This window comes from Symsagittifera roscoffensis, chromosome 4 (genome assembly GCF_963678635.1).
Source record: "Symsagittifera roscoffensis chromosome 4, txSymRosc1.1, whole genome shotgun sequence".
NCBI classification, from domain to species: Eukaryota; Metazoa; Xenacoelomorpha; order Acoela; family Convolutidae; genus Symsagittifera; species Symsagittifera roscoffensis.
The window spans coordinates 75,900,110-75,926,570 of NC_087065.1; the positions used below are offsets into that span (position 1 = coordinate 75,900,110).

At 33.7% G+C, this 26,461-nt stretch overlaps 1 protein-coding gene across 1 annotated transcript in view; it reads left to right on the top strand.

The window, feature by feature from the left end:
• The first annotated feature begins 3,924 nt into the window (after positions 1-3,924).
• Positions 3,925-26,461, top strand: part of LOC134843755 (cholecystokinin receptor type A-like) — a 74,456-nt gene continuing 51,919 nt past the window's right edge. The window contains exons 1-2 of the mRNA XM_063860017.1: positions 3,925-5,108; positions 7,806-8,044. Coding sequence (XP_063716087.1) covers positions 4,921-5,108; positions 7,806-8,044 — 427 coding nt within the window. The 5' untranslated portion in view covers positions 3,925-4,920. The remainder of the gene's footprint in view (positions 5,109-7,805; positions 8,045-26,461) is intronic.

Sequence of the window (26,461 nt, forward strand, 5' to 3'; positions counted from 1 at the left end):
TTTCTAATCTATTTTTGGTTAATTCTAAGCTATTAAGGTCTTATTCGAGACTTATGGTCGCACCAGATGAGTTAATATGGTGTTGGTTAACTCATATAGTTATTTCGGATAGGGTACACCGTCTGCTCGTCACGCTATCTTATTTTCGGCCGGATAGATTCGTGCAACTTCTTAGTCTAATACTGATCCTAATCTTACTCTTATACTTTCTAGTCTCAGGGTGTTTAACTAGTCTCTGCTAGGCTCAATAGATCTAGGGTATACTGGTTTGTTGCGGCTGCTGAAGTTCTCTTGGAGAGACAACTAATTTCTAAGTTAAATTCAAATCTCTCTGGTGCTGAAATTACAAGTAAAATCAGCACTTACAAATAAGTGGGTTGTTAGTTAGATTGATTATGATTGGTTAATATTAAATACTTTACAGTGGTAAAATATCCAAGGTATTGTTTTCCTGAGCTCAAATTTGAAAAGATAATTCACCTGTTATCATTTTTCGTAAAGTTATAGGGGTTTAAAGATTGCCAGTTTGGCAAATTTGGGACAATTAACGCGCGATATATTTCGCATTATTAACGCGTAAGCGGAGAGTTAATCCGTCTTAGAAATCGTTCCAAATTGGTTTAACGGAGCTTTTTTGTCATAATTGATTTGTAACAAGTAGCAAATCTATCTATCCTTTTGTACTTAATATGAAGTGTGTGGGGATGATTTTTATGAGGAAAAATTCAAATTAAAAGCAAAATTTCATTTTGTTTTATTTCTTTTAATTTTTTAATGTAATTACTGCTCCATAAACCTTAATAGGTAGTTGGAACATTCAGGGCTTCGCCCTGATACGAGCAGTCTTGTTTCATTTTTCAGACTCGATAATCTTGTTAGACTTCTTACCAGATTTCATAGTTTTCAGCGTTGAAAAAACAGGAACTGAAAACTTCAACCAGACTAGTCGTATCATGGCAATAACTCGGTTGAGCTGACTGTCGCTTAAGATTTCTGGAAAAAACAATAGGTGCAAATTTTGATGACTTTTCATAATTTTCCTTTAAGAAATGTATAACATTACTTTTGAAAATCTACCCTGACTAATTAATAATTTCAAAACAATTGATTGGCATTCGCAAGCAGTTATTCGCAAAATATTGTGCGCCTTCATTCTATTTAGATGTATGCATTTGTCGTTTAATCGATATAGGAAGGCAACACAATGCGCGTTGATTGACCTTACTTGTCCAAATTTGGAATTTTTAAATAGCAAGACAATTGAAAAAAAAAATTGAAACATCTTATAGCTTTGAGCTCAGGGCAACAATTTCTTTCATGTTATAGAAAAAAGTTAATCAAAAAATGCAGCAAGAAACAAAGTTTGTCCAGATAAAAAAAATCGCCGCATACATAGTCATGCCTTGTTTCAAAGCCGGACTTATAATTTGAAAAAAAACTGGCGTAATAGTTCTGCTGTGGGTGATTTTTTCTTCAGTCTAATAACTTGCCATTTTGACGGGATTTTTAAAATTTTATCATCTTATCAACCAATCAAATAGATATCATGATATTGAAGCCGTAAGCTTAAAATTAAAATAAAATTTCATCCGATATCATTGTTCCAAAAATAAATTTTTGTTTTGTCCTGATTGAGTTAGGACCGATGTGGTTAACTCATAGAGTTATTTCGGATAGGGTACACCGTCTGCTCGTCACGCTATCTTATTTTCGGCCGGATAGATTCGTGCAACTTCTTAGTCTAATACTGATCCTAATCTTACTCTTATACTTTCTAGTCTCAGGGTGTTTAACTAGTCTCTGCTAGGCTCAAAAGATCTAGGGTATACTGGTTTGTTGCGGCTGCTGAAGTTCTCTTGGAGAGACAACTAATTTCTAAGTTAAATTCAAATCTCTCTGGTGCTGAAATTACAAGTAAAATCAGCACTTACAAATAAGTGGGTTGTTAGTTAGATTGATTATGATTGGTTAATATTAAATACTTTACAGTGGTAAAATATCCAAGGTATTGTTTTCCTGAGCTCAAATTTGAAAAGATAATTCACCTGTTATCATTTTTCGTAAAGTTATAGGGGTTTAAAGATTGCCAGTTTGGCAAATTTGGGACAATTAACGCGCGATATATTTCGCATTATTAACGCGTAAGCGGAGAGTTAATCCGTCTTAGAAATCGTTCCAAATTGGTTTAACGGAGCTTTTTTGTCATAATTGATTTGTAACAAGTAGCAAATCTATCTATCCTTTTGTACTTAATATGAAGTGTGTGGGGATGATTTTTATGAGGAAAAATTCAAATTAAAAGCAAAATTTCATTTTGTTTTATTTCTTTTAATTTTTTAATGTAATTACTGCTCCATAAACCTTAATAGGTAGTTGGAACATTCAGGGCTTCGCCCTGATACGAGCAGTCTTGTTTCATTTTTCAGACTCGATATAGAAATTTATATGTGTATTGACTCAGTTGTGAGTGGAACAATTTGAGACGGTATATACCTCCCTTTGTATTTAAAATTTTGTGTGGGTGGTAGACGGAAGGAAGCCAAAAATCAAATGAAAAAAAAAAAACATTTTTTTTTCCCAAAACTATTTAATCGATTGTTTTGAACTGAAAAAGTTTTCTTTGCTTTTACAAGGCGGTCGTGGTAAAAATTAGGATATGGCTCTTTTCTAAGAGCGTTATTTTTAAGTCTTGGATCTGTTTAATCAAACCAAACAACCAAACAATATATTAGATAGCAAAATAGGTGGCTGAACTTTACTGCACAGTTATAACTAAAGGTAATTACAAGAAACAAAAAAACTTGGGCACCAAAATGAAATAAAGTATAGTAAAGCAAGAATATGTATGCCACAGTGTAATTTGTAAAAAATATTCTCAATTCTATGAACTAGACAAAAGTTTTCAAACATTGAAGACAATTTTTTAAAAATTTTTTGTTTTTGGATGATTTTTTCGTAGTAGGCAGGGGCGGATTTAAGGGGATGGGGGAACCCATCTCCTCCTCAGGGATTCGACACACTAACTAAAGGTTCCGCTTTGATAAAATTTTTTGAAATCAATTTTAGGCCGACCAACCTTAAAAAGTTTCTAGAGGCGCTAATATATACCAATTTTGGAGGGAGCGCGCGCCAAAAAACGCAATTTTTGCCCCTACTTTTCCAAAAAGAAGATGGCCGAAAAACGACAAATTTTACCTAGTTTTTTTATAAATTTCGCCTGTAATTTGGGGTCTTTATGGCGTTCTGTGAGTGCTCGAAAAATCAATTTGGTCGACATAAAAAAAAGTTCGGCAACATATTAAAAAAGTATCTAAAGATCCTCTTTTCCAATCCAGAAAATTTTAGATCCGCCCCTGCTAGTATGGCAAAGGCAGTTGAGTTAGGATCAAATTTTCCTCTATTTATTTTCAGCTCGCTGCTGATTTTTTTTGTAATTGATTTTGGCAAAAACTGCAAGAATGAGATGTCATTATACCAAGAGTGGTGGTGTCAAAATTTGGATAAGAATTAGATTGATATCAAATTCAGTATCATCAAAATGGTCTCAAAATAAAAAGAAGGCTTTAATATGATACCGTTTTCAAGGTATTTTAAATGCATTGAAAAAATACACCCTATGCAATAGTTTTTTCCCACTTAGTAAAGGGGTCGGAACACAAATCAATTAGAATGGGTTTCAGAAGATTGTATCTTTTACGATTGTATCTTTTAGGCACAAAATTTTTTTAGCCAAATAATTTGACAAACAAAAAAACTGTCTAGTTTTTCTTCCCTTATTGTCTATTATTTTCAATTAGAGTATTAATTATAAACCATGTGATATTATTCTGCATCAATTTCAAATGGTAAATTAATTAATTTAGCAGGTATTTTTTGTTTTTTTTTCTCTGGAGAAGGTTGTTGTTTTGAATAAATTGAATATGGTTTGCCTATCAGTAATCGAACTTTGAAAATAATCTTTGCAGCAACACTTTAGATGGAAATACCCGCGAGGAGAAAACACTTAGCAAATTGGAACACGATCGACCCCTTGGCTCTTGCATAAATTTGAAGAGCAAACAGTTGTTGGGGCTGAACTGTCTTCAGTTAGTTTCTACCAATGGGAGAAACAGACGTAAATAATAATGAAAATAATGGTAATTCAGCCAACCGTGTGCATTTCCATTATTACAGGGAGAGGTGCGTCTTAATTTTGGTCATTTCGGATCCAATCAAGCCGACCTGTTCTCTTTTTGCTTCTTCAGAAAAAGAATAATTAAATTATTTTTCAGCATTTGTATTCAATTTGCATTTCTAATTTGACACACCAAGCTGAATTTATTAATTATGCTAATTATTGTCTAACTTTCGATTTGACTGAATGACGCCACCTTGTTTTGAACTGATATTTTGCTAACTTTTGATCAGATCAAGATGGCAATGGCGTCTTTTTTACCTCTTTGATTTATAGCGCAATTTAACTGAGAATTGAGCTGCGAGAAAATTATAAGTTCAATTTTGTTTTTGAAAAAATTTATCCTTTAATTTTTTTTACTTGTGGCGTCAACAGCAGTTTGATTAATTTAGCCTTTGAAATTTGGAAATTAAATAAATTAACATTTCAGTGATATTAATCCTTCTTTCATAATTTACAAAGTCACACTTCTGCATAGCTGAAAAAATGTTCTTCTATTTTTCTTTGAAACTTTGTATCATTTTCAGTTTTCGGAACATTTTTTTCTCCTGGAAGAATTAATTGATTGATTACATCTTATTCCTTGATTACATCTTCGTTGCTTATATTTTCTCTATTATTTTCAACAATTGCTGTCTAGAGCTTTGTTTGCTGCTCCTGGGTTTACTATTTCAGTATTTTGTTTCCGCCGCTTTTCAGAAATCATCCGTTACGTTTTCAATTGATTGTTTCTTGTTGCGACTGAAATGTTTCTTGGAAACAACAGAACTGACAGCGGGGGGGTCTTTTTGGAAGTGGGCGCAGATGGAGGCGGGGAAGAAGGGGGAAGGAGTGACAATGCTACTTGGAGTCACCCAGCGTGCGAATACATATTTGCCCAGTTTTCAGATGCTGCCCAAAACAACACCATCACATCTCCACTCTTAGTCGGAAGGTTAGACTAAACAACCAACACAAAAAAGCTTTTAAACATTCCCCCTCTTCTTACTGCAAATCGGGGGAATTTGTTTCTGTAGTCGATTTTGATGAATATGAACAACTTCTAGATTCCCGCATTGACAAAAACGCATGCCATAAAACGCATGTATGGCTAGTTTTCTGTAACTTCTAAAAACGTACATATTTTTTGAGCTTCGGACCAAGTTAACATCCTCCCCCCCCCCCCCCCCCAAAAAAAGCCGCTGAATGACGGGGGAGGGAGTATGTTAACTTGGTTCTAAGTTGGGATTTTTCAGCCAATCAGAATCAAAATCGAGCATTGCATGTTACATGCAGCACTAAGCAAATTTAATTTAAACTGAGCGCTGGGGTGGAGGATTTTAACTTGGTCTATTTGGGGGTGATGTTAACTTGATCCTAAGTTTCTGCTTTTTTGTTTTATTTTTGTTTCGACTTTCGATACGAAAGTAACGGAATATTTGTGCTCGGGGTGGGTTTTTTTTTCTTCAGACAAATTTCGACTTTTTAACTTGCCATTTTTGACAGAATTTTTTTTATCATTCAAAAGGTATTGTTATCCTGAGCTTGAATTTGAAAAGATATTTCACCTGTGATCATTTTTCGTAAAGTTATGAGGGTTTAAAGGTTGCCATTTTGGCCAATTTGGGATAATTAACGGGCGATATAATTCGCGATATTAACGCGTAAGCGGAGATTTAATCCGTCTTAGAAATCGTTCCAAATAGGTTGAACGAAGCTTATTTGCCATAATTGATTTGTTACAAGGAACTAAAACTATCCTTTTGTACTTAAATGGCGTGTGGGATGGGGGATGATTTTCATAAAAAATCTTCAAATTTTAGAAAAAAAAATTCATTTTATTTTATTTCATTTTATTTTTTTCATGTTATTACTGCTCCATAAACCTTAAAAGGCAATCGGAACATTCAGGGCTTCGCCCTGATACGAGCAGTCTTGTTCTGGCTTTATGTTAGTTTTTTGTTTACTAACACCTGAAGGTTAACAACACAAAAAACATAAACTTCATTTTAAGTCTTCCAAAAAAATCGCATTTTAAGAATGCGTAACGAGCGAATGGTTTTTGTATCCAGGACTTGTTTGACTAATTCTTAAAAACCATTTTAAAATTTTTGAGGGAATTTTGTCGCTGCAAAACTGCATTTTTGTTTTGATGCTTTTGTAAGTGAAAAAGTAAAAACTTGATAGAAAACGATGTTGAAATTCAACGCTGTTGCTATCGATAGAAACGATATTCTAGCAATCCTTGTTTTAAGATGCTTAGGCAGGACTTAGGTTTAAACAAACAAAAAACAAAAAAGAAACTTTAAAAAACAAACTTTTTTTGACTTTTTGTATAACAAATTTTAAAAATTTTTATCGCTAAATGAAGCTTCCAACGCCAGTTTTATTTTTAGTAAAGTCATTTTTTTGCCTAGATAACGAATATTACTCACTCGATATATGTTTAAAATAATTCAAACATTTCAAATCAGTTTTTTTCTTCATTGGAACATCATATTGAAAAGTTATAAGTAGTATCACAATTACAAAGGCTTTAATATGATATATCATTCAACCAATTCCGATTACTAATTGTGGTTCCTGATTTTGTGTGGAAAAAATGAAACAATGGTCGGAACAATATTGCACTAATGATGCTCGTTCTTGCTTGTTGGAAGCGATAACAAATTCAGTTTTTTGTCATATTTGGGTCTCCATAACAAAATGAAAAGTTCTGATTTTGTTGCAGGGGCTTAAGAAGTCTGAGGCCAGGGGCGGCCTTGTTTAAGGAGCATGACGGGTTTGAAGCAATTGAATGAAATATTCAGTGCCGCGCATTCATTCGAGCAGTTTTGTACTCTGGATTTGTCTCTAATATAAATACAAGACTGCTGGTATCAGGGCGAATTCTGACATGTTCTGACTGCCGTCTCACATATAGAGTAGTTTCTTGGCAAAATAAAAATGAAATTTTTGATTAGATTCATCCAATCCCGCGTGAAAAATCAAAACATTCATAAATTTGGCGTCAATAACGCAAACTTCGATCATTAAGAGCCTCAACTTCAACTGGTTGGGGTTCTGAGCCAGATTAATACGCAGCCGATGCTGCGCGTTAAAAGAAACTAATAAGCCAAATTAATAAACCTAACTTAATCAAAGTGTCAATTTTCAAACCTTCTTAACTTTACCAAATTTTTCGCATATGAGTTTTTTTTTTAAATCCTTTGTATCCAAATCCTTTGGACGATAAATCAGCCCGCGATGGCCATGATCCCGGAAGACGGAACAATAATTACGAATAAAATTTAATCAAGCTGTGTGATCTATCATGAGTACCAGCTGAGCACTCTTTTTTCTGCATAACTTTTCATAAAGACTTTTTGAGATAATTTGCCTCAAACAAATTGGTGTTGCACAATATAAATACTTGATGGTATAAATATTATGGTGTTAAAAACAATTTAGTAATGAATACTTTGTGGTAGAAAAACCAAATAACAAAATATTTTAATTGCTATAATATCAAAAATAAATATTCAAACATCTGAAAGAAAGCGAGTCAATTTAGCCATAAATTTGGATAACTTGGATTTACTAAAATTGTCTGCTATTTGGACTTTCGGTCATAAGACTAGCCCATATAAAGAGATGTTTGTTGTGTGTGTAGGTATCTGGAGAAAGGACTGATTGGGTGTGCAGACGTCGTGTCCATAGTGGGCAATGTGCTGGTCATAGTGACCATATGCTTCAACATGCGACTGAGGCGCACAGTGGCTAGTCTCCTTCTGCTTAGTCTCTCGTCGGCCAATCTCCTCTTCTCTCTCGTTGTCGTCCCTGTGCACATTCTCCAGCCACAGTTCATGCATTCCACTAACTTCGCATGCAAATTCTTCCGCGCCCTACAAAGTCAGTATCACCATTTTGTTCAAAAAAAAAATAACTTGAGACAGCTTAAAAACATTTTTTAGAGCAAACAGTTTTTTGTTTTATAAGTTTTTATATTTTTCAGGCATTTAGAACTGTTTCAAATTATTTTTGAATGATTGAGGTTATTTTCAAGATGAGCTACCGTGACTTTTTCAAAAAATTTCTTTTATCGTTTTTTGATTTTTTTTCATACACCATTTTAATTTAAATCTTAAATGAAACAAGAATTGCCAGTTGCTCTAAAATGATTTGAATAAAATTACAATAGAAAATAATCAGAAGAAAAAGCAAAAATAAAATCTTTTTTTTTTGTTCTCAATTGATCCTCCCTGATTAGAATACCAGCAAAATATTGTCCCATGACTGAAAATTAGTCCAAATTAGTCCATTAGTCCACTGAAAATTAGTCCATTATTACTGAAAATTAGTCCATAGATCGTTAATTGCAGTTTCAGAAGAATAGTTGATACCCTATTTTTTCCTATTTTTTCCTATTCAATTAGAAGTAGCCCTGAAAGCGTCCTGAAAACCTATAAATGCACCCAAAAATAACCATAAAGTAGGGAATTCTGATTAAGTAAATTGGTTTGAAGGCAATGGTTTAATTATTGAAGCAATTTAAGCTAAACTTCTAATTATCATGTAGAGAAAACTAATTTGTAGTTTCATATCGGTTTTCATATAAAAGTAATAGATCGTAATATACTTTTTTGCTGATGAGTGTAATTTGAGTAGCCATAAATTACACTTCCTTTTTCAGCAATTGCTTTCTAATACAATACTTACTTCTTAATTTTTTAATATGCACGGCGACCCATGAACATCTCCCACTACACATCATATGGCCCTTTAATTTTATATAAAGTGTTTTTTCGATCATGCAAGCTAATTGGTCAAATCAGGGGCGGATTTAGGGGGGGGGGGGGGGGGCGGACGCCCCCCCCCCCCTCTCAGGGATTCGACCCCCTGCCGACCCAAAGGGTCCCCCTTTGATACTTTTTCAGAAATCCATTTTTGGCCGACCGACCCTAAAATTTTTCTAAAGGCGCCTTCGGCGCCAATATATACTAACTTTGAGGGGGAGCGCGCGCCAAAAAACGCGATTTTTTTGTCAAAATTTTTCAAAAAGTGCCCAAAAACGGCTTTTTTGACTGTTTTTTCAGAAATTTGCCTGCGGCGCAGAAAATTTAGCTAAAATGGGGGCAAAAAAGTGCTTTGGCAGAGCTCGGAAAATCAATCTGATCGACCTAAAAAAAAAAAAAAAGGTCGTCAAAATTTTCGAAAATTTTTTGAAAATCCGCCCCCCCCTCGAGAAAATCCTAGATCCGCCCCTGGGTCAAATGACTTGAGATGACCCAAATAATAACCAATTTATATTTGTTATTTGCATTCCATAATTTTTATTATATCAAATTTTTTTAGCAAAAAAAAATTTTGAAACCTAAGAGGTAATCGGAACATTCGATGCTTTGTCCTGATATACGATAATTTTCGAAACTGAGCTAAAAATCCGTTTTTAAATATCACTGAATTGCAGTATAGATTGTAATTAAGCAGATAATTTGACAACGATATGGCCGAAAACTTTGCCCGATTTACGGTTTCGGTTTCATCTGATATTATCCAACTGAATATGGCTTTTCCTGTTTCTCTTCAGCCTTTAACTAACCTCATAGCCTGACGGCTCAGGTACTGTTTTGCGGACAAGTTTGCAAGAGATAAAAAAATCTGGCAAAATTAATCAAGATATGGCAAACTAACCCCCGAGCTGCAAGAAGTTAATATGTTGCCCTCTTAGAAGAATTAAAAGCAAAAGAACTATAACTTTGGCCCATGTGGACAACCCCCCCCCCCCCCTCCTTAAGGGACAAAAACAAGCTCTCCCATGAAATTAAATGACAAGTTCATAAGCCGTACCGTATGCATGTATTTTTCTCATATGTGATTGGCTGGAAAGTAATTCTTTTGTCGAAAAGTACTCTGCCCCTTAATCAGTTTAGGGGAAAATTTGTTCACATGGTGCAAAAGTTTACACTGTATTTCAATCACCTGCAATATGCTGAAAACTATTTATACCGATATTGAACAAAATTAGCCAGTAAGTTTTTCCTTTTTGTTTAATGTGGGCACTTCGTCTTAAAAAATTTTTGGCTCTTTTTTTGGCGAACATAGGAAATTTCGAACGCTCAAATTTTGAATTAATATAAGACAAAAAATGAACCAAACAAAAGTTGCTTAGATATTCGCCAGACCGAATATGGCGCAATTTTTTTCGGAATTTGCAACCAAAACTTTATTTCAAAAATAAATCATTTTGGCTTTTTAAAGGTAATCAAGAATTACGCTGAAACTACCCAGTTAGAAGGTCAAAACTTTTTTTTTTTAAATAAGCCTCGTACACAGCTCAACAAACTTCTAGAAGAATACACTTTCTAAAATTCTGTATAAGAGAATATATAGTTTTGGTTGAAACGGTTATTTTCAAAAACTGAGAATCAAACACTTCGCTTTTAAACAAGTTTCAAACTTTGTGCGCAAATAGCTTCGGCGAAAACCTTTATTACCCAAAAAGTCCAAAATAAAAAAAAAATTTAGATAAATTTTATTTGTGAATTTCAGAAAAGTTGCACCATATAAATTCGGGTAAACTTTTAAGCAATTTCAGTTTTCTTCACTTTTTGCCTAATTTCAATTTACGCGCATTTTGTCCTAACAATTCAAAATAGCTCTGTATAGTCAAAAACAAAAAAAATCAGAGCTTACAGACACTTTACTTTCAGTTTTCATAAGTGTCAACTAACTACAATCAAGTAATATAGTATTGCAATCGAAGTACAGACATCAAGCTTGGATGCCCAAAAAAAGCTGTAGAACAAATTAAAACTACATATTGATACCTTCAAATATATATATGTTGACTTTGCTTTCAAACCACCTTCCAGAGATTTCAATAAATAAATTCTTAAGCAAAAACTTTCCAAAATTTTGCGACATCCATTTTTTTGATTTTCCGACATTACGAGGTCAAATTTATAAATTTTAAGCGGATTCCGCAGCAAAGGACGCTCCTTTTGGTCTTCTTTTGTTCTTTCGTTTTCTTTAATAGTTCCGACAAAATTTTAACATAATTAAAGACTTGTCTCTGGAATCCAGGAACATACAGACACAAAATTGCGCGCCTATCCAGTGCATAGTTTGGGCTCGTAATGGAGCAAAAACTAGCAAGAAACTCGTCAATTATATAGTTAAGGCAAATGTTGATGATTAAAATACCGATATGGTCAAACTTTATCAACCTTATAAATAAACTTTTTTCTCAGTTATTATATTCACGGTCTCTTCTCACAAATCACAAGCTTCAGCAGTAAGAAAGTTCGGCCTTCAAAAAAAATTTTGAAATTGAACTTAGTCAGGAGCGTCCCGGGTCGAGGTCAGGGACTTATGTTGCGACTATTGCGACTCAAAATTGGTACGCTGCGACCATTGAGACCAAAATCGGGTATGCTTCGACTTTGCGCGACCGAAGAAATCTTATGCGACTTTGCGCGATCCAAAAAAGCTATGTTGCGACCATTGCGACCAAAATTGGGTATGATGCGACTTTGCGCGACCCAAATAAGGTATGTAGCGACCATTGCGATTTAAAATGGGTTTGTTGCGACTTTGTGCGACCGAAACATTTGTGCGACTTTGCGCGACCCAAAACAGATATGTTGCGACTTCCCGGATCGAAGTTTGCGATTTACGTTTCGACCGACTCGACCCAAGCTGTCTATGTTTCTAGGGCGTCTACGTATTTACGGTGAGCAACCCTTCTTCAGTTATTTGAACCTCTGCTCACAAAATGCGGTTCATTTGCTATGCTATACTCTTTCGCGACATCCCTTTTTGATCGACGAACGCTTCAGTTTCCTCGACATGTCATCGCGGCCAAGACTTTAAAATTAAGGGGGAAGCGCGCGCCGAAAAGTGCGGTGACGATAATTTTGAAACCATGAAGTCTTTATAAATTTTCGAGAAGTCTTGTAAAATCAACTTGATTGACATAAAAGTTTTAAATTGCTTCTATCGAGAAAATTCTAGATCCCACTTTGGTATGAGACAGACTATTTAATGAAACTAGGCGTTTTAAGCTTCGAATAACATCTTTAATTACGTGAATTTTTTTTTTTAAATCTCGTCAACTTTTTCAGAAAGTTTTTAATAAACAGCCAATATAGTTGAGGCTGAAGGAACAAAAAGTCACCGTCTTTTCATTAATTGTGTATTATTAACCTGCATTTTTGCAAGATATTTTTTGAGGGTTTTTATAATAATGTAATGTAAGAACGCGTTTCCGTGTTCTTAAATGTCAGATTAACCTACACTCCATCTCTGCTTTCTGATTCACTAACCATGACATTTTATTCCTTGTTACTCAATTTGACTGACTCACTTTGTTTAAACGCCCCCTGAAAACCTTTGCGGCTTCCTTATCAAGCCACTGAATTGCGTTGACAACTATTAACTGGTTTGAAGTTGTTACTTGATTAATTTAAGCTACTTTAACTACAAAATATTTTTGTGACTGGTATTTGTTTTCTTTTTCATAAAAGTTCATAAAAGGCTTGAAAACATGGGAACATAATTTGTTCAAAGCATGTTTTTATCGCGTTTTTTCCAAGCTATACCGACGTCCAATGCAAGTGAATTACTAAAAAATTGATTTTAAAAAAATTGGCAAGCTCGAATCAGAACTCAGGAAACACCATCAAAGTCTTTTTTCGACAGAAAAAAAAAATAATGATGTCAAAACTTTAGTGAAAGGAAAAACCTTTTGTTCCATGTTTAAGGTTCCTTTTTTCTAATTCCATAATTATGATTTTTTTCAACTTCAACAGTCGTACATGAAACTACTTTTGATACGCATTAATTAACTTAAAATTTCATGCGTTTTTTTCTTAGTCTTTTAAGCATAACGCGAACGCAGTGTGCCAAACCAGTTTTAACAAGGTTTCGCCATTACTGTTCCAACTTTCGAACAAAATAATGGAATACTCTTACTTGGCTGATATTTTTTCCCCGACAGTTTACAGTTTTTCCTCTTGTAGTTTTTGATGGAAAGCTTTATATTTTCTGAAGGAAACTGACACCATTAAATCAACATCAAAAAATTTTCTAACTGCTTAAAATAGACAGGTTCGTTAATTGCCTGTTTTTATGGTTTGGAATTATTTTTGCGCGCTATTTACCATCGTTCAATAAAATTTGGCTGTGAGATTTTTTCTAAAATAGATGCAACTAGATTGTTCTGTGTATTTTTTATTAGATGAAAAAATTATTGATTTGTACTCGACATAACGTCTGTGGAGACGATTTTTAAAAAAATGGAAAAGATCAGTGTGATATTTTCTTCTGACAGCTTCCAGATTTTTAGCTAACCGTTTTGACGGGACCTTTTTGGTATCATCCGAAATGATACCCATAAAAATCTGAGCTCAAAATTGAAATAATTTTTAATCTGCAATTATTTTTGCATTTTATTGTTTGGGTTTTTGAAAAAAGTGGCGGAATATTTGTGTTCGGGGTGCATTTTTCTCCAGACAAATTTTGAATTTTTGACTAGCAAGTTTTGACGCAAAAGTTTTTCAATTTTCAAAAAATTATTATAGTTTTGAACTCAAACATTTAAAAATTTTTAAATAGTGATTTTTATGTGAAGCTAAGGGCGTTTGAAAATTGTCATTTTGGGTAATTTAGAATAACTAACGGGCGATACATTCCGTGCTATTGCTGCGTAACCGGACGTTTATATCGTTCTATGAATTATTCCAAACTGAACTCAAGCGAGCGAATTTAACTGTTTAAAACTTTGCTATATGATAAATATTTCTTGTATTTCGTGTAGCGTGTGGAGGATCAATCTGACAAAACCAACCTTTTTTAAAATCAATCTCAGAGAAAAATTTTTTTTTTTGAAAACTTTCTTTTTTTCCTTTTGCAAACACTGATCCCTAGATCTTAAGAGGCAATCGGAATATTCAGGGCTTTGTTTTGCCCTGATACGAGCAGTCTTGTTAGGCTTAGACATTTAATCCGTCTCAGAAAAGGCTTCAGTTTGGATTAAGACAAAAATTGGTGTTACTATTACGTAATAGAAACTAAAGACTTCCCTTTTTGGCCAAAAGACCCTGAGAGCTCTTCAAATGGAGCTATCCTGGAAAAACTATGAAACAATGAGTGGAGAACTTATTAAATAAACCGCGAATTTTTGCCAAAACTTTGCAAACCAGCTACAATTGGCGTTCTCTTCTCTTTTGTTAAAAAAAGTCGAAGACAAACAATGCTTTGATTTTGTTCTGAGTAGAGTGGAATTTTCAGTCAGCCTTCAAAATTGTGAAAAACAATCAGTTTCCTTTCAACTGTTCACAGCTTGTTTGAATTACGGTTGAAACCTGCAAAAAGTTCATGCTTCTACTTTTTTATATTTTCATCAGTGTTTCTATCAGCCAAAAACATCAAAATTTCAAGATAAAATTGGATGGTTCAATTAAGTGTTTTAGGGCTCAATTAATACCAACAATCAGGGGCGGATGATTTTTTCGAAAGAGACTGATTTTTAAAAACTTTTCGATGATTTTGTCGAATTTTTTTAGGTTGACCAAATTGATTTTCCGAACACCTATAAAGACCCATTTTTGACCAAACATTTGCGCCACTGGCCTTTTTTTTGAAAAAGCAGGCCAAAATGCAGTTTTTGAGCACTTTTTGGAAAATTTTGATCAAAAGCTTGAGTTTTTTCTGCGAGCGCTTCCCTTCAAAGTTAGTAAAAATTGGCGCCTAAGGCGCCCTTAGAAAAAATTTAGGGTTGACCAGCCTAAAATAGACGTCAAAACTAATACCAAGGGGGGCCTTTGGTTGTTTAGGGTTCGAATCCCTGAGCAAGAGGCGTCCGCCCCCCCCCCCCCCCTATATCTGCCCCTAACAACAATGATAAGAAACCTAGAAATCAAGGATTCTGAAGAAAGTAAATTTACTGAATTACTGAATAACCGATCTTTAAATTATTATCAAATTGCAATCTGCAACAGAATTAAGGAAAGATTGCACCAAAGTCTAATTTTTGATGGTGAAAAAAAACGGATTAAAATTTCAGACAATACAATGCTATGGAAATGGACAATACAAAGCTCAAACAGAAAATCGACCAACTTAAAATCTTTCCCCCTAAAGCGCTTGAAGGGGGAGTTTTATTTACTTTTTTCTAAGTTGAAAATTTCAGCCAATCAGTATCGCGTATTTTAGATGCATTGTCCGCAATCCAAACAACTTTGGGCGTATAATCTTAACTTGGACTATTTAGTGTAGAAAGATGTTAACTTAATCTGAAAATTATGGTAAAATTTTTAGGGTTTTCCTCAAATTACATACACAACAGCCGGTATGCTAGAGGGCAGTTCTTCTGGAATTATTAATAATTCGTAGCAGGAAGTTCATTTTCAGCCAGCTATTACGTAATTACTTCAATTAGATCCTATACCCGCAGATAGGACAAAATATAACCAACGAGTAACAGCCAAAAACTTAATTTCAAAAGGAACGTTTATTAGGAAGCGATTGTAGGTTTTTTCGGTTTTGTTAGGGAGGAAGGCGTAAATGCAAGCTGGCGCAATGCCAGATACACTAACATGAATTGAATAAAGCTGATAGAACATTTTTGGAGTAATTTTGAAAGTTGTGGTTATGCTCTCCACGCGTCTCGATTAATTCGTTATTTTCAGTAATGGCAGTTGCTCGACATTTATGTGTTTGATATTTTGAGCAAATCCAGTTTTCTGTAAACTTATTTTTCCGCTTGAAAGAAAATTCATGGCCGGACGCTATAAGAATTGGCTTGTTTTTAGATGAAACTGTGAACTCGAAAGAAGACTCAATCATAATGTGTTTATTTATCACAATTGCGTTTGTTTATCACTTGAGTAAAGTATAAAGTGACTGTCAGAATTTAATTTTTGTCAGAATTTGTACGGCATATTGTTTTGAATTAGCACAAGCAGCTTTTTTTTAGTAATCATAAAGGTTTAGCGAAAAGTCTAATTGAAAATAAATTACAAACCTGTAGATAAGAGTCTTAAGTAAATTGGGAAGCCTCCTTTTAGCATGTATAACTAAGATAAACCAAGTTTTTCATTATGGTGCGTGTGTTAATTGCAGGATTAACTTTGGTGTGATAAGAGTTAAGATAAGGAATTCATAAAGCATTAATTTTAATAGTGAAATGACTAGGTGTTAAAATGTACTGTGTTAAACTGGAAAATAGGAGTTATATTGTTGTCGATTTAAATTGTTTAGTAGTGAAATGACTAAGTTTTAAAATGTACGGTGTTAAATTGTGTGTCAATAAATTGTAGGACACCGTTTCTTTAGGTAAAGCTGGTCGACAAAATAAGTTAGGTCGACGAAACTTGATAGGACAGAGCGCAGATTGAGATAGCAAAAAGTTGCCAAACTTGCCCTCATTTTTTCAAAGCAGAGTTTTTTACGGCTTTATGGGTAAAAACTTATCTTCTTAAAAGTAAACACTTATCTTCATAAAGCGCAACACGGTGAATTTGGATGTCTTTTTTCAAATTTTGAAAAACAGATTCTTATAACAAGATTTTAAGCCAAGCGGTGAATTTTATGGATTTTGTTAACTAAGTTAGCTACACCCCACCCCTATGGATTCGTTACAGGGTTCATAATTCACACAATGCTCATTTGGTTAACCATTTGAATAAATTCCTTAAAAGGGTGCCAAGCTTTTCTACTATAAGGACGGATAGTTGGCCGGCTCAGATACAATTTATCTGAAGAAAAATGAATAGTTTGTTTTCTGTGATTGTATTCCTGCACTAAAGTTGTATGGATTATAGTCTGTTATACAATGGCCTACAATCATTTCATCTTTTTCTACATACAAAACGAATTAATCATGATCCATTTAAAAATGTGGGGATGGGCAATAAACGCGGAGCGTGATTAAGGCATAAAATTGAATGAATAAATATGAGTTAAATACGTTTTCTATGCATAGCTTACGGTTTTAGGGATTGCTCAGCATAATGGTGTCCGCGAATTAGTTATGAACATTTTTAATGCAAAATTCTTGCAGCCGATTGTTTTCAAGAAATTGACTAGCGATCATGTTTTTTTGGATTTTTGATAAACAGACTTCTCCAGGATTTTTGTTACGTAACAAAATCGATTGAATTGACAAAAAAGTTGATTTTAATGGGTTTTGAGTTTATTGAGTTTAAGTCCGGGGTGGCTTTCTCTTTGAGTAACTTCGGATAGGGTACACCGTCTGTTCGTCACGCTATCTTTTTTTTCGGCCGGATAGATTCGTGCAGCTTCTTACTCTTAGACCGATCCTAATCTTACTCTTACATTTCTTTGTCTCAATAGTTCTATTATATACTGGTATTTTTGCGAGGTTAGAGGAGGGGAAGAGCAACTGCTGTCTAAGTTAAATTTATTCTTCTCTGGCTGAAACTATAAACAGCTTCAGCCTCACAAATTATAGTAAGTTTTAGTCATGGATCATGATTGGTTAGTTCTAAGTATTATGCAGTGATATTTATCAAGAATATAATAGGAAAAATAAAATACTTGTTTTGAGTTTGTTCCAATTTTTTAGTTTTGAAAAAAAAAACGTTTTAAATCCCCTAAAAATTCGCATGATTGTAGCGGATTTGAAAAATGATTACACAGATAAAATTTTTTCCGGTTTAATCCACTAAAACTGATGTTTTTAATGATACATCAATTCAGGTTATTAATAGAGGGAGTGAAAAAAACGCTTCCTTGATAATTTTGTGAAAAATTCTTCATTTTCATTTTTTATGCAATTGAATTTAGCACGCATCTGCAAAATATTTCTTGAAGCATTAAAGATTTCAAGACAAATCATATTTGCAGTCTATTCAAAACATTTCAAAATTATATTAAAATTTGTTCTCATCAATATTGGTGAGAACCCAAAATTTGTCTGAATCATTCAAAAAAATTAGGGCATTAAAAATACCAAGTAAACAATAGGCCCATAAAAAAGTTGTTTGTCAAAATAGATCACGATTACTCAAGATTTTTATCCGCATGTTGCATCAACCGGTTTTTGAAATGCTTGAATCATATCCCTAGAAATGCTTTCAACAACGTTTCATTTTAATTTTGAGTGTTATCAATTTTTGACGTCAAAAATTGTATGGAAAAAGGCGGCAAGGGGTTTAGAAAGTCAAAGGAAACTGGTAAATAGGCCGAAGAATTTTAAACCACCCAAATTTTGATTCTTTGTCAAATTTTTTGGCTTGAAGTCCCTTAATTATCAATTCGGCTTGAAATTCGTCATTTGATATATCGGGGACCCGCAAAATAGTTAAGTAGGATTTGACTTTTTTTAAAATTGAAATAGTTCATAGTCGTTCTTAAGTCCATATATACTTAATGAGAATTTCCTCTGATGCACATCACTTTTCTGTCGTAGCGCTGAGACAAGAAGTACAAAAAACTTATTTTCGAATTGATGCAATAAATATGGCAGTTTGATGACATATTTTTCCGATTTTTGAAGAAAAGATGAAATATTTTTGCTTGGTGTGATTTTTTCTGCAGGCATGTTTCGACTTTTGACTGGATTTCTGAACAAGGTTTTATATATACTATCTAAAGTTATTGACGTTCTGAGCTCACTTTTCCAGACTAAATACATTTTACCTGTGAAGGTTTTGTAAAAAAAAAAGTTTTTGAAGTTGGCTAGTTTGGCCATTCTGGGACAGCTAATGCGCGATAAGTTTCGTGCTATCAACGCGTGAGCTGAGGTCTACTCTGCTCACTAATAGTTTTAAGTTGGTTTCAGACCAGCTATTTGAGTTTTTTGCATTGTTGCTAGACGCTATTTGCATTACTTCGTACATAACATAACGTTTGTAGCAAAACTTCAAACCATGAAAAAAACAACTTTGTTTCATTTTCTGAATTTGATTCAATTGGAAAATGTTTGTGAAATTTTTATTAAAAACTATTCCATAGTACACAAAGGACAGTTTAGCAGTGTACCCTGATACGAGCAGCTCTGTCTGTTTTTGAAACAAAAGTTTATTTTTTCAGAGAGTAAGTCGTTAAAGTTTTGTTGGTTGATTTCTAATTCATTCTTTTTGCTTTAATAATTGAGTGATTACTAAAATTGATCGCCTGAAACCAAAATTATTTGAAAGACCAGTTTTCACACCTTTATTCAAATATTAGCATTCGTTCAAAAATCATTTTTTCAAAAATTTGTCTGAAAATTAACTAATAATGCAATTATAGAATTCGTTCGAAGATCAATTCTTCTAACCTTTTTCTGAAAGATAACCAATAAGTTAAAAACTAATAATGCGATTTGGATTATTCGCCAGTCATTCTTTGTTCAAATGTGAAAAACAAACTTCTCTCAAAACCTAACTGAATTTTGTTTTCAAAAATAAAATGATTATGCCCGTGATACCACCTTTTTTTTTACTGCCTAATGACTGTCTGTTCCATTTTTTTTCGTTCTATTTTTATTTTGTTCAATCTACACCTAATCAGGTAGAAGCATTTCTTTTTGCTTTGCAAATGGACCTTGAGTAGTAGAAAAGCCAGGCCACTTAACAACAGTCGAGATAAAATCAATAAATATGATTGATTTGGCCCATACTTTCCCTGCAGACGATTTAATTCAATTACTCAATTCGGCTGCTTGGATTTTGGAGACCTCGCTCACATGTATTTTCTTCCTAACCACTTCCTCTTTCCAAACACCTGGAAAAGATGGACAAATATTGACAAAATTTCAAAAGATTTTGAAGGATAGTTGCTCGCTGCAAAATCTTTTGCAAAGGTTCTAATTTTAGCATTCATTTTCACTGAACGACGCTAAAGTTTCTAAATAATCGAAATGATTTTTTTTGGTAGGGGAGATCAAAATAGTCGCAGAAGCTGTTGATTAAATTGTTGCTGGTTCCTTGAGATGATTCCAGTTATCCTCTTTGTTTTTTGTTGAAATAATTTTATCAGAGTTACATATATATATTTGAGACAAATATATTCTGCTGTTATGAACCATTTTGAAGTTTTTCAACGAACAATTGCAAGAATTTTTCATCATCAAGTGGTTTTATTAAGTTTTTAGACATCCCACTTTGTAATTTCAAAATTTAGGACTAATTATTTATGTGGGAAAAGACCGATATACAATAGGTTCAACCTTTACGGGAAACTGTTCATGTGCTTTTAAAAAAGACTGACTGGCATTTTTTTGCTCTGGGTAAAGTTGGGTTACCCTCAAACAAGGCAGATGAATCACTTGGAGATCAAACATTGACCTTTCGAATGAGAGGCGGAGACTTACGCTACTTCGCCGTAACTCTCGGCGACACAATGCATCACAAAACGGGATGAGAAACTGCAAAAGCGCCATAGTCCCACATCAACAACGAAAGGATTTTATTACCGCCGTGAATAATTTCAGTTCCCACTTTAGTGGAAAGAAAATTGCAAACAAAAATTGCAGCTTCTTAACTAACGGTTTTTGACGGAACCCATGACCTGACCTCAAAACTAAACGATAATTTTTCGTAAATCTATGGGAATTTGAAAAAAAAACAAATCTGACTCTTTGCTCCAATAATTGTGACTACTAGTCACGATTATTGCAGCAAAGCGTCAGATATGTTATTTTTTTTTCAAATCTCCATGGATTTACGAAAAATGATTGTTAATTTATTGGCAGTTTTTGTGATTTAGCGGCCGCTCTATCCCTTCAACTTTTCAGTGTCACTGCTACTCAAAATTATTACCTTTGGTACTGTTTTGCACAACTTTTGAGTGGCTTACCGACCATTAAAAAATCTAAAGGGTTTTTCGTGCAAATGAATTGCAGTTTTTGATGAAAAAAATTGCGGCAGAAAATGTTTTTTTTGGTCAAAAAGTCTCCGAAAACGCCTCAAAATTGAACTTTTGGGTACATTTAATGAGATTCTTACCCAAGGCCAGTAGCTGATTTATGGGGGGGGGGCGGTGGGGGCAGACGCTCTTTTCTTCATGAATTCGGCCCCCGGCCGCCCCAAAGGCCCCCACTAGATATCCATTTTTGGCTGACTGACCTTAAAAATTTTTAAAGGCGCCTTCGGCGTCAATCTATACTATTTTTGAGGGGGAGCGCGCGCCGAAAAAACGCGATTTTTTGGTCAAAATTTTTCAAAACGTGCCTTTTTTAAAACGCCTTTTTTGGCCTTTTTTCTAAAATTTGCTTCCGGCGCAGAAAACTTTTCAAATTTGGGTCTTTATAGTGGTTTCGGAGAGCTCACAAAAAAGTGGACAAAATTTTCAAAACATTTTTTTAAAACCCGCCCCCTTCGAGAAATTCCTAGATCCGCGCCCGCAAAAGGCAACAATTTTTTCTAAAAATGTTGTTTCAATGTTTGAAATATATTTTTTAAAGCCATAACTATTTGCCATAACTATTTGCCCATAAAAATTTCATTACACTACAAAACTAGTTAAGCTTTCTCAAATCAGTTTTAGTAAATGCTTTCTGCGAGACAAATTGACATTAGTCTTCATTAGTCGGGATTGAAAAAAGCTAACTCTAGTCGATTTTAATGCACATTAAAAAGGCCTCGAGTTTAACCTAAGCCCTATGAAGCAAGACTTGAATGTCTTTTTCAACTAATTACCGCCAACTTGCGTTCAAATTAATTCTTATATGTTTAAAAAGGACATAAAGAATCAATCAGTTCGTTCGAGTTCAAAAAATATCGTCAAAGCAAACTGTTTTTTATAAATCCGCAGCATTAATTAGGCCTTTAGCTTGAATATAAAAATAATTGCATCACCAAAAAACTACCAACTAAAAGTAGTGGAGTAAATTATTCCTTAACGTAGAACAAGTGAATAATTTTTCAATTTTTAGTCGTAAGAATTTTTGTGAAAGTAGCGGAATATTTGTGCTCGGGGTGGGTTTTTTTTTCTTCAGACAAATTTCGACATTTTAACTAGCCATTTTTGACGGAATTTTTTATATCATTCGAAAACTATTGTTGTCATGAGCTCAAATTTGAAAAGATAATTCACTTGTGATCATTTTTCGTAAAGTTATGGGGATTAAAGATTGCCATTTTGGCCAATTTGGGACAATTAACGCGCGATATAATTCGGGCTATTAACGCGTAAGCGGAGATTTAATCCGTCTTAGAAATCGTTCCAAATTGGTTGAAAGAAGCTTATTTGCCATACAAGGAGTGAAATCTATTGTTTTGTACTTTATATGGCGTGTGGGAGACGATTTTAATAGAAACATTTTGAAATTTTAGAAAAAACGTTTTTCATTTTATTTTTTTTGTTCCGAATTTCGATACGAAAGTAACGGAATATTTGTGCTCGGGTGGGTTTTTTTTCTTCAGACAAATTTCGACTTTTTAACTAGCCATTTTTGACGGACTTTTTTAAAAATCATTCGAAAAGTATTGTTGTCATGAGCTCAAATTTGAAAAGATATTTCACCTGTGATCATTTTTTGTAAAGTTATGAGGGTTTACAGATTGCCATTTTGGCCAATTTGGGACAATTAACTGCGATATATTTTGCGCTATTAACGCGTAAGCAGAGAGTTAATCCGTCTTAGAAATCGTTCCAAATTGGTTGAAAGAAGCTTTTTTTGCCATAATTGATTTGTTACAAGGAGCGAAATCTATTTTTTTCTACTTTATATGGCGTGTGGGGGATGATTTTCATAAAAAATTTCAATTTTTAGAAAAAATATTTTCATTTTGTTTTTATTACATTTAATTTTTTAATGTTATTACTGCTCCATAAACCTTAAAAGGCAGTCGGAACATTCAGGGCTTCACCCTGATACGAGCAGTCTTGTTAAAATATTTAAAATTTATTTTGTCGAAGTAAAACTATTCATCTTATAACTTTAATACACTATAAAAATATTCCTCATAATTCGTCTGGGGAATGAAACTCATTTCAATTCGAAGGTTTTGTTGCAAGATAAAATGGCATTTTTTTAGCCATAGTTAAAAACTGATTGCAGTAGTCATAATTGTTGTTCCAACTTTCGCAACGAAAGTAACGGAATATTTGTGCTCGGGGTGGGTTTTTTTTCTTCAGATAAATTTCGACTTTTTACAAAGCCATTTTTGACGGAATTTTTCAACAATCTTTGAAAGGTATAGTTGTCATAGGCTTGAATTTGGAAAGATTTTTTATACATGCGAGCATTTTTCGTAGAGTTATGGTGTTTAAAGATTGCAGTTTTGGCCAATTTGGACGATTAACGCGCGATATATTTCGATATATTAACGCGTAAGCGGAGAAATAATCCCTTTTAGTAATCGTTCCAAATTGGTTGAAAGAAGCTTTTTCGCCATAATTGATTTGTTACTACGAGCGAAATTTATCACATTGTACTTTATATGGCGTGTTGGGGGATGATTTTTACAAAAAATCTCGAATTAAAAAATAAATTCTCTTTTATTTTCTAATATATTTTTTGTTTTATTACTCCTCCATAGACTTTAAATTACAGTCGGAACACTTAGGGCTTCGTCTTGATACGATCAGTTTTGTTTTGTTTTGGACTTATGAAGCGTTTAGACTGTAGAAGATTTCATTAGTTATTTAGTTTTTTTTTTTGCTGTGAATCATTAACTTTTTATCATAATTTTTCTTTGCTTAAGAAATCCATTTTTGCTTGAAGCTTTGGTAGCCTACAAAAAATTGACTTTATTTCAGAATTCTTGTCGAAAAAAATATGATTTGAATATAGGGCTCTCTGTGAGTCAAACCACTCCTTTTCATGAGTAATTTCGAAAAAAAAAGCTAGGTTTATCATTTATAAGTTCGCATTAAACAGGCCTTAAGCTTAACTAAAGTCGAGGTGTTGAAACCATTTAGAAGCAAATTAGCATGCTATTTTCAACTAGTTAACATATGAGGAGACAAATTGACGAATTGAGACTAGAGGGCATAAGAGGAGACAAATTGTTAAACTAGACCCATTTTTTATCCTAATTTGTTCCCGTAATCCTTGATAGCAATTGGTTCCAATGAAGAGCATGGATTCGAAAACACTTATTCATTCTCAACTAAGCCTTTAATGTTAAGAGAGAGGCAACTTAAAAAATACAATTAGCTTATTTGTGGGCTTTTGTTCTCAAGGCTTCCGTTGAAAAATAAAAATTGATAATGGATTTCATTTTGGGCTTTTTTCCCAAAAGATTTGATTCATTTTCAAATCAGTTTTGTTTGTTTAAATCTTTTTAAAGAGACTAAATGACTGAACCTCCTTGGAATGAAAAAAAATCCAATTAAAGAAATCATTAGCATTAATCAGCCAAAAAACTGATCGCTCAATTACTAAATTTGGAATAATTTTGCCTAAAAAACACAGTAAAGTAAAGTAAATTGCTCAAGTTTTCAAGGAAACTTGATGAACTAACTTTAGTTCACAGCAAAAAAAAATTAAGGAAAACCAAAAAAAAAGCAAAAACTGACATGTTGTTTAAGTTGCTAATTTAACAAGGATAGTCGGCTGCTGCGCAACTATCGCGGAAAATTCCGACCAAAATAATTTTAAAAAAACCTATAAAAACATTTTTTTCCAAGTTTTTTTAAACTTTTCTATTAAACATTTTTCTTCAGAAAGTGCTAGACAGCTAAGTTATCTCGGCTTGAATAAATCTTATCCTCCTGTATAAGCCCGTTCGCTCCTTTTATTCGCTCCAACTTGGACTGGAAATCAAAAACTTCAAATCGACTTTTTTCGACACTTTCTAAAAGAGAACGATTTTAAAAAATTTTTGATGTCGTTCAATTCGCGACTGAAAAAACTTTAGTATGATATATCGGTTGACCCATTCCAAAAAATGTACCTGACTTTGCCTGGAAAAAAACGTTCAAAACTAAATCTCACCCGAAGGTAAAGTTCCTCTACGCTTTCAGAGGTAGAAACAAAAAAGACTTTTATAATTAGGCTGGCAGACATCCTTCACTTAATTCTATTCCGCACCTTTATCAATTTTTGGCCTAAAAAATAGCCTCATTTCTGAGAATTCAATAGCTGATAAGCATATTTGCCCAGCTTATCTTCAGGCTTTTCCGTCTTCACAAAAAGGAAACGACCACCATATAAGATAAATATATAAGTAACTTAACTGATTCCATCGTTGAAGCAATGTCAACATGACCCGGTTTAGCCCTACCTTTTTTAATCAAACAATTCTCAAACACAAGCAAAAAAACCACCAATGTTTCAATTGTCATATTTTCTTCTTTTTTTTAAGTGTATAAATCAGCTCTGTTCTCAAAATACAAATTTCTGAAATAATAGTTTTTAATTTTTAAAAATTTTCAAGGTGATTAAAAGTTTGATATTTCATAATGGACAGCTTGCATTTAGCATAAAAATAAATCTTGGCTTCTGTGAGCTGTAAAACATCATTCGGTTATTCGAAAAGCACACAAAACATTTGAGCTGTGGATTGTGGTTTCTGCAATTCGCAGAGGATCTATGAAAGGCTATCTAGCCTGTCTAAGCATAGTCTGTTTATCTTATTTCCCCACACTCCAGACTGAGTAATTTTGCTGAGCGAAGCTCTTTTTTTGCGACTCAAGGAGATTTTTTGCATCTAGAACTTTTACGTGGTACCAATATTGCAGTCGTAATCGCTGAGGCTGTGGTAGAACTGAAGCTAGAGGTCAAGTGAGAGCTCGTCATCACACTCTATCATTGCCATGGCAGGGAGTCGATTACACGATCTGACGATCTCAAAGTGAATGCCTTACCACTATGTTTAGTGCCTCTTAATGGATTTTCTTTATTTTCTTTATTTTGTAGTATTATATTTGCCTGTCAGCTTTTTTTTTCGCGGTTTTTTTTTGACCATGTCTTAATTCGGTTTTTTGCCTACTAAGGGGTCACATATTATTTTAAAGTCAGTTTTTCTTAAGATCTAGCGAAAGGAGTTGACAATAGATGTTTCCGGCAAGTCTATGTATTGTTTTCTGTTAGCTCATCTACGCTAGAGTAATTTAGTGAACATATCTCCACTTATATTTATGCCCTTACAAACAGCCCGAATCGCAAAAATTATCAAGAACAATGATTCCTGGACAAAATTCTCCAAACAGTATCCCAAAAATGTCCAAATAACGTACACACTAGATAACATTCCAATCATTTTTGTAAACAAAAATCTCTTGCTACCATGGCTGCCATGGATTCATGCAATAATGCTACGCAGCTATGCAATTTTTGATTTGATACAATTTTTTTGATTAGTAGAGACAAACATAAAACAGAACTCAAATAATTTTCTTATACCTGAGAAGTTATTGCTTGATTAA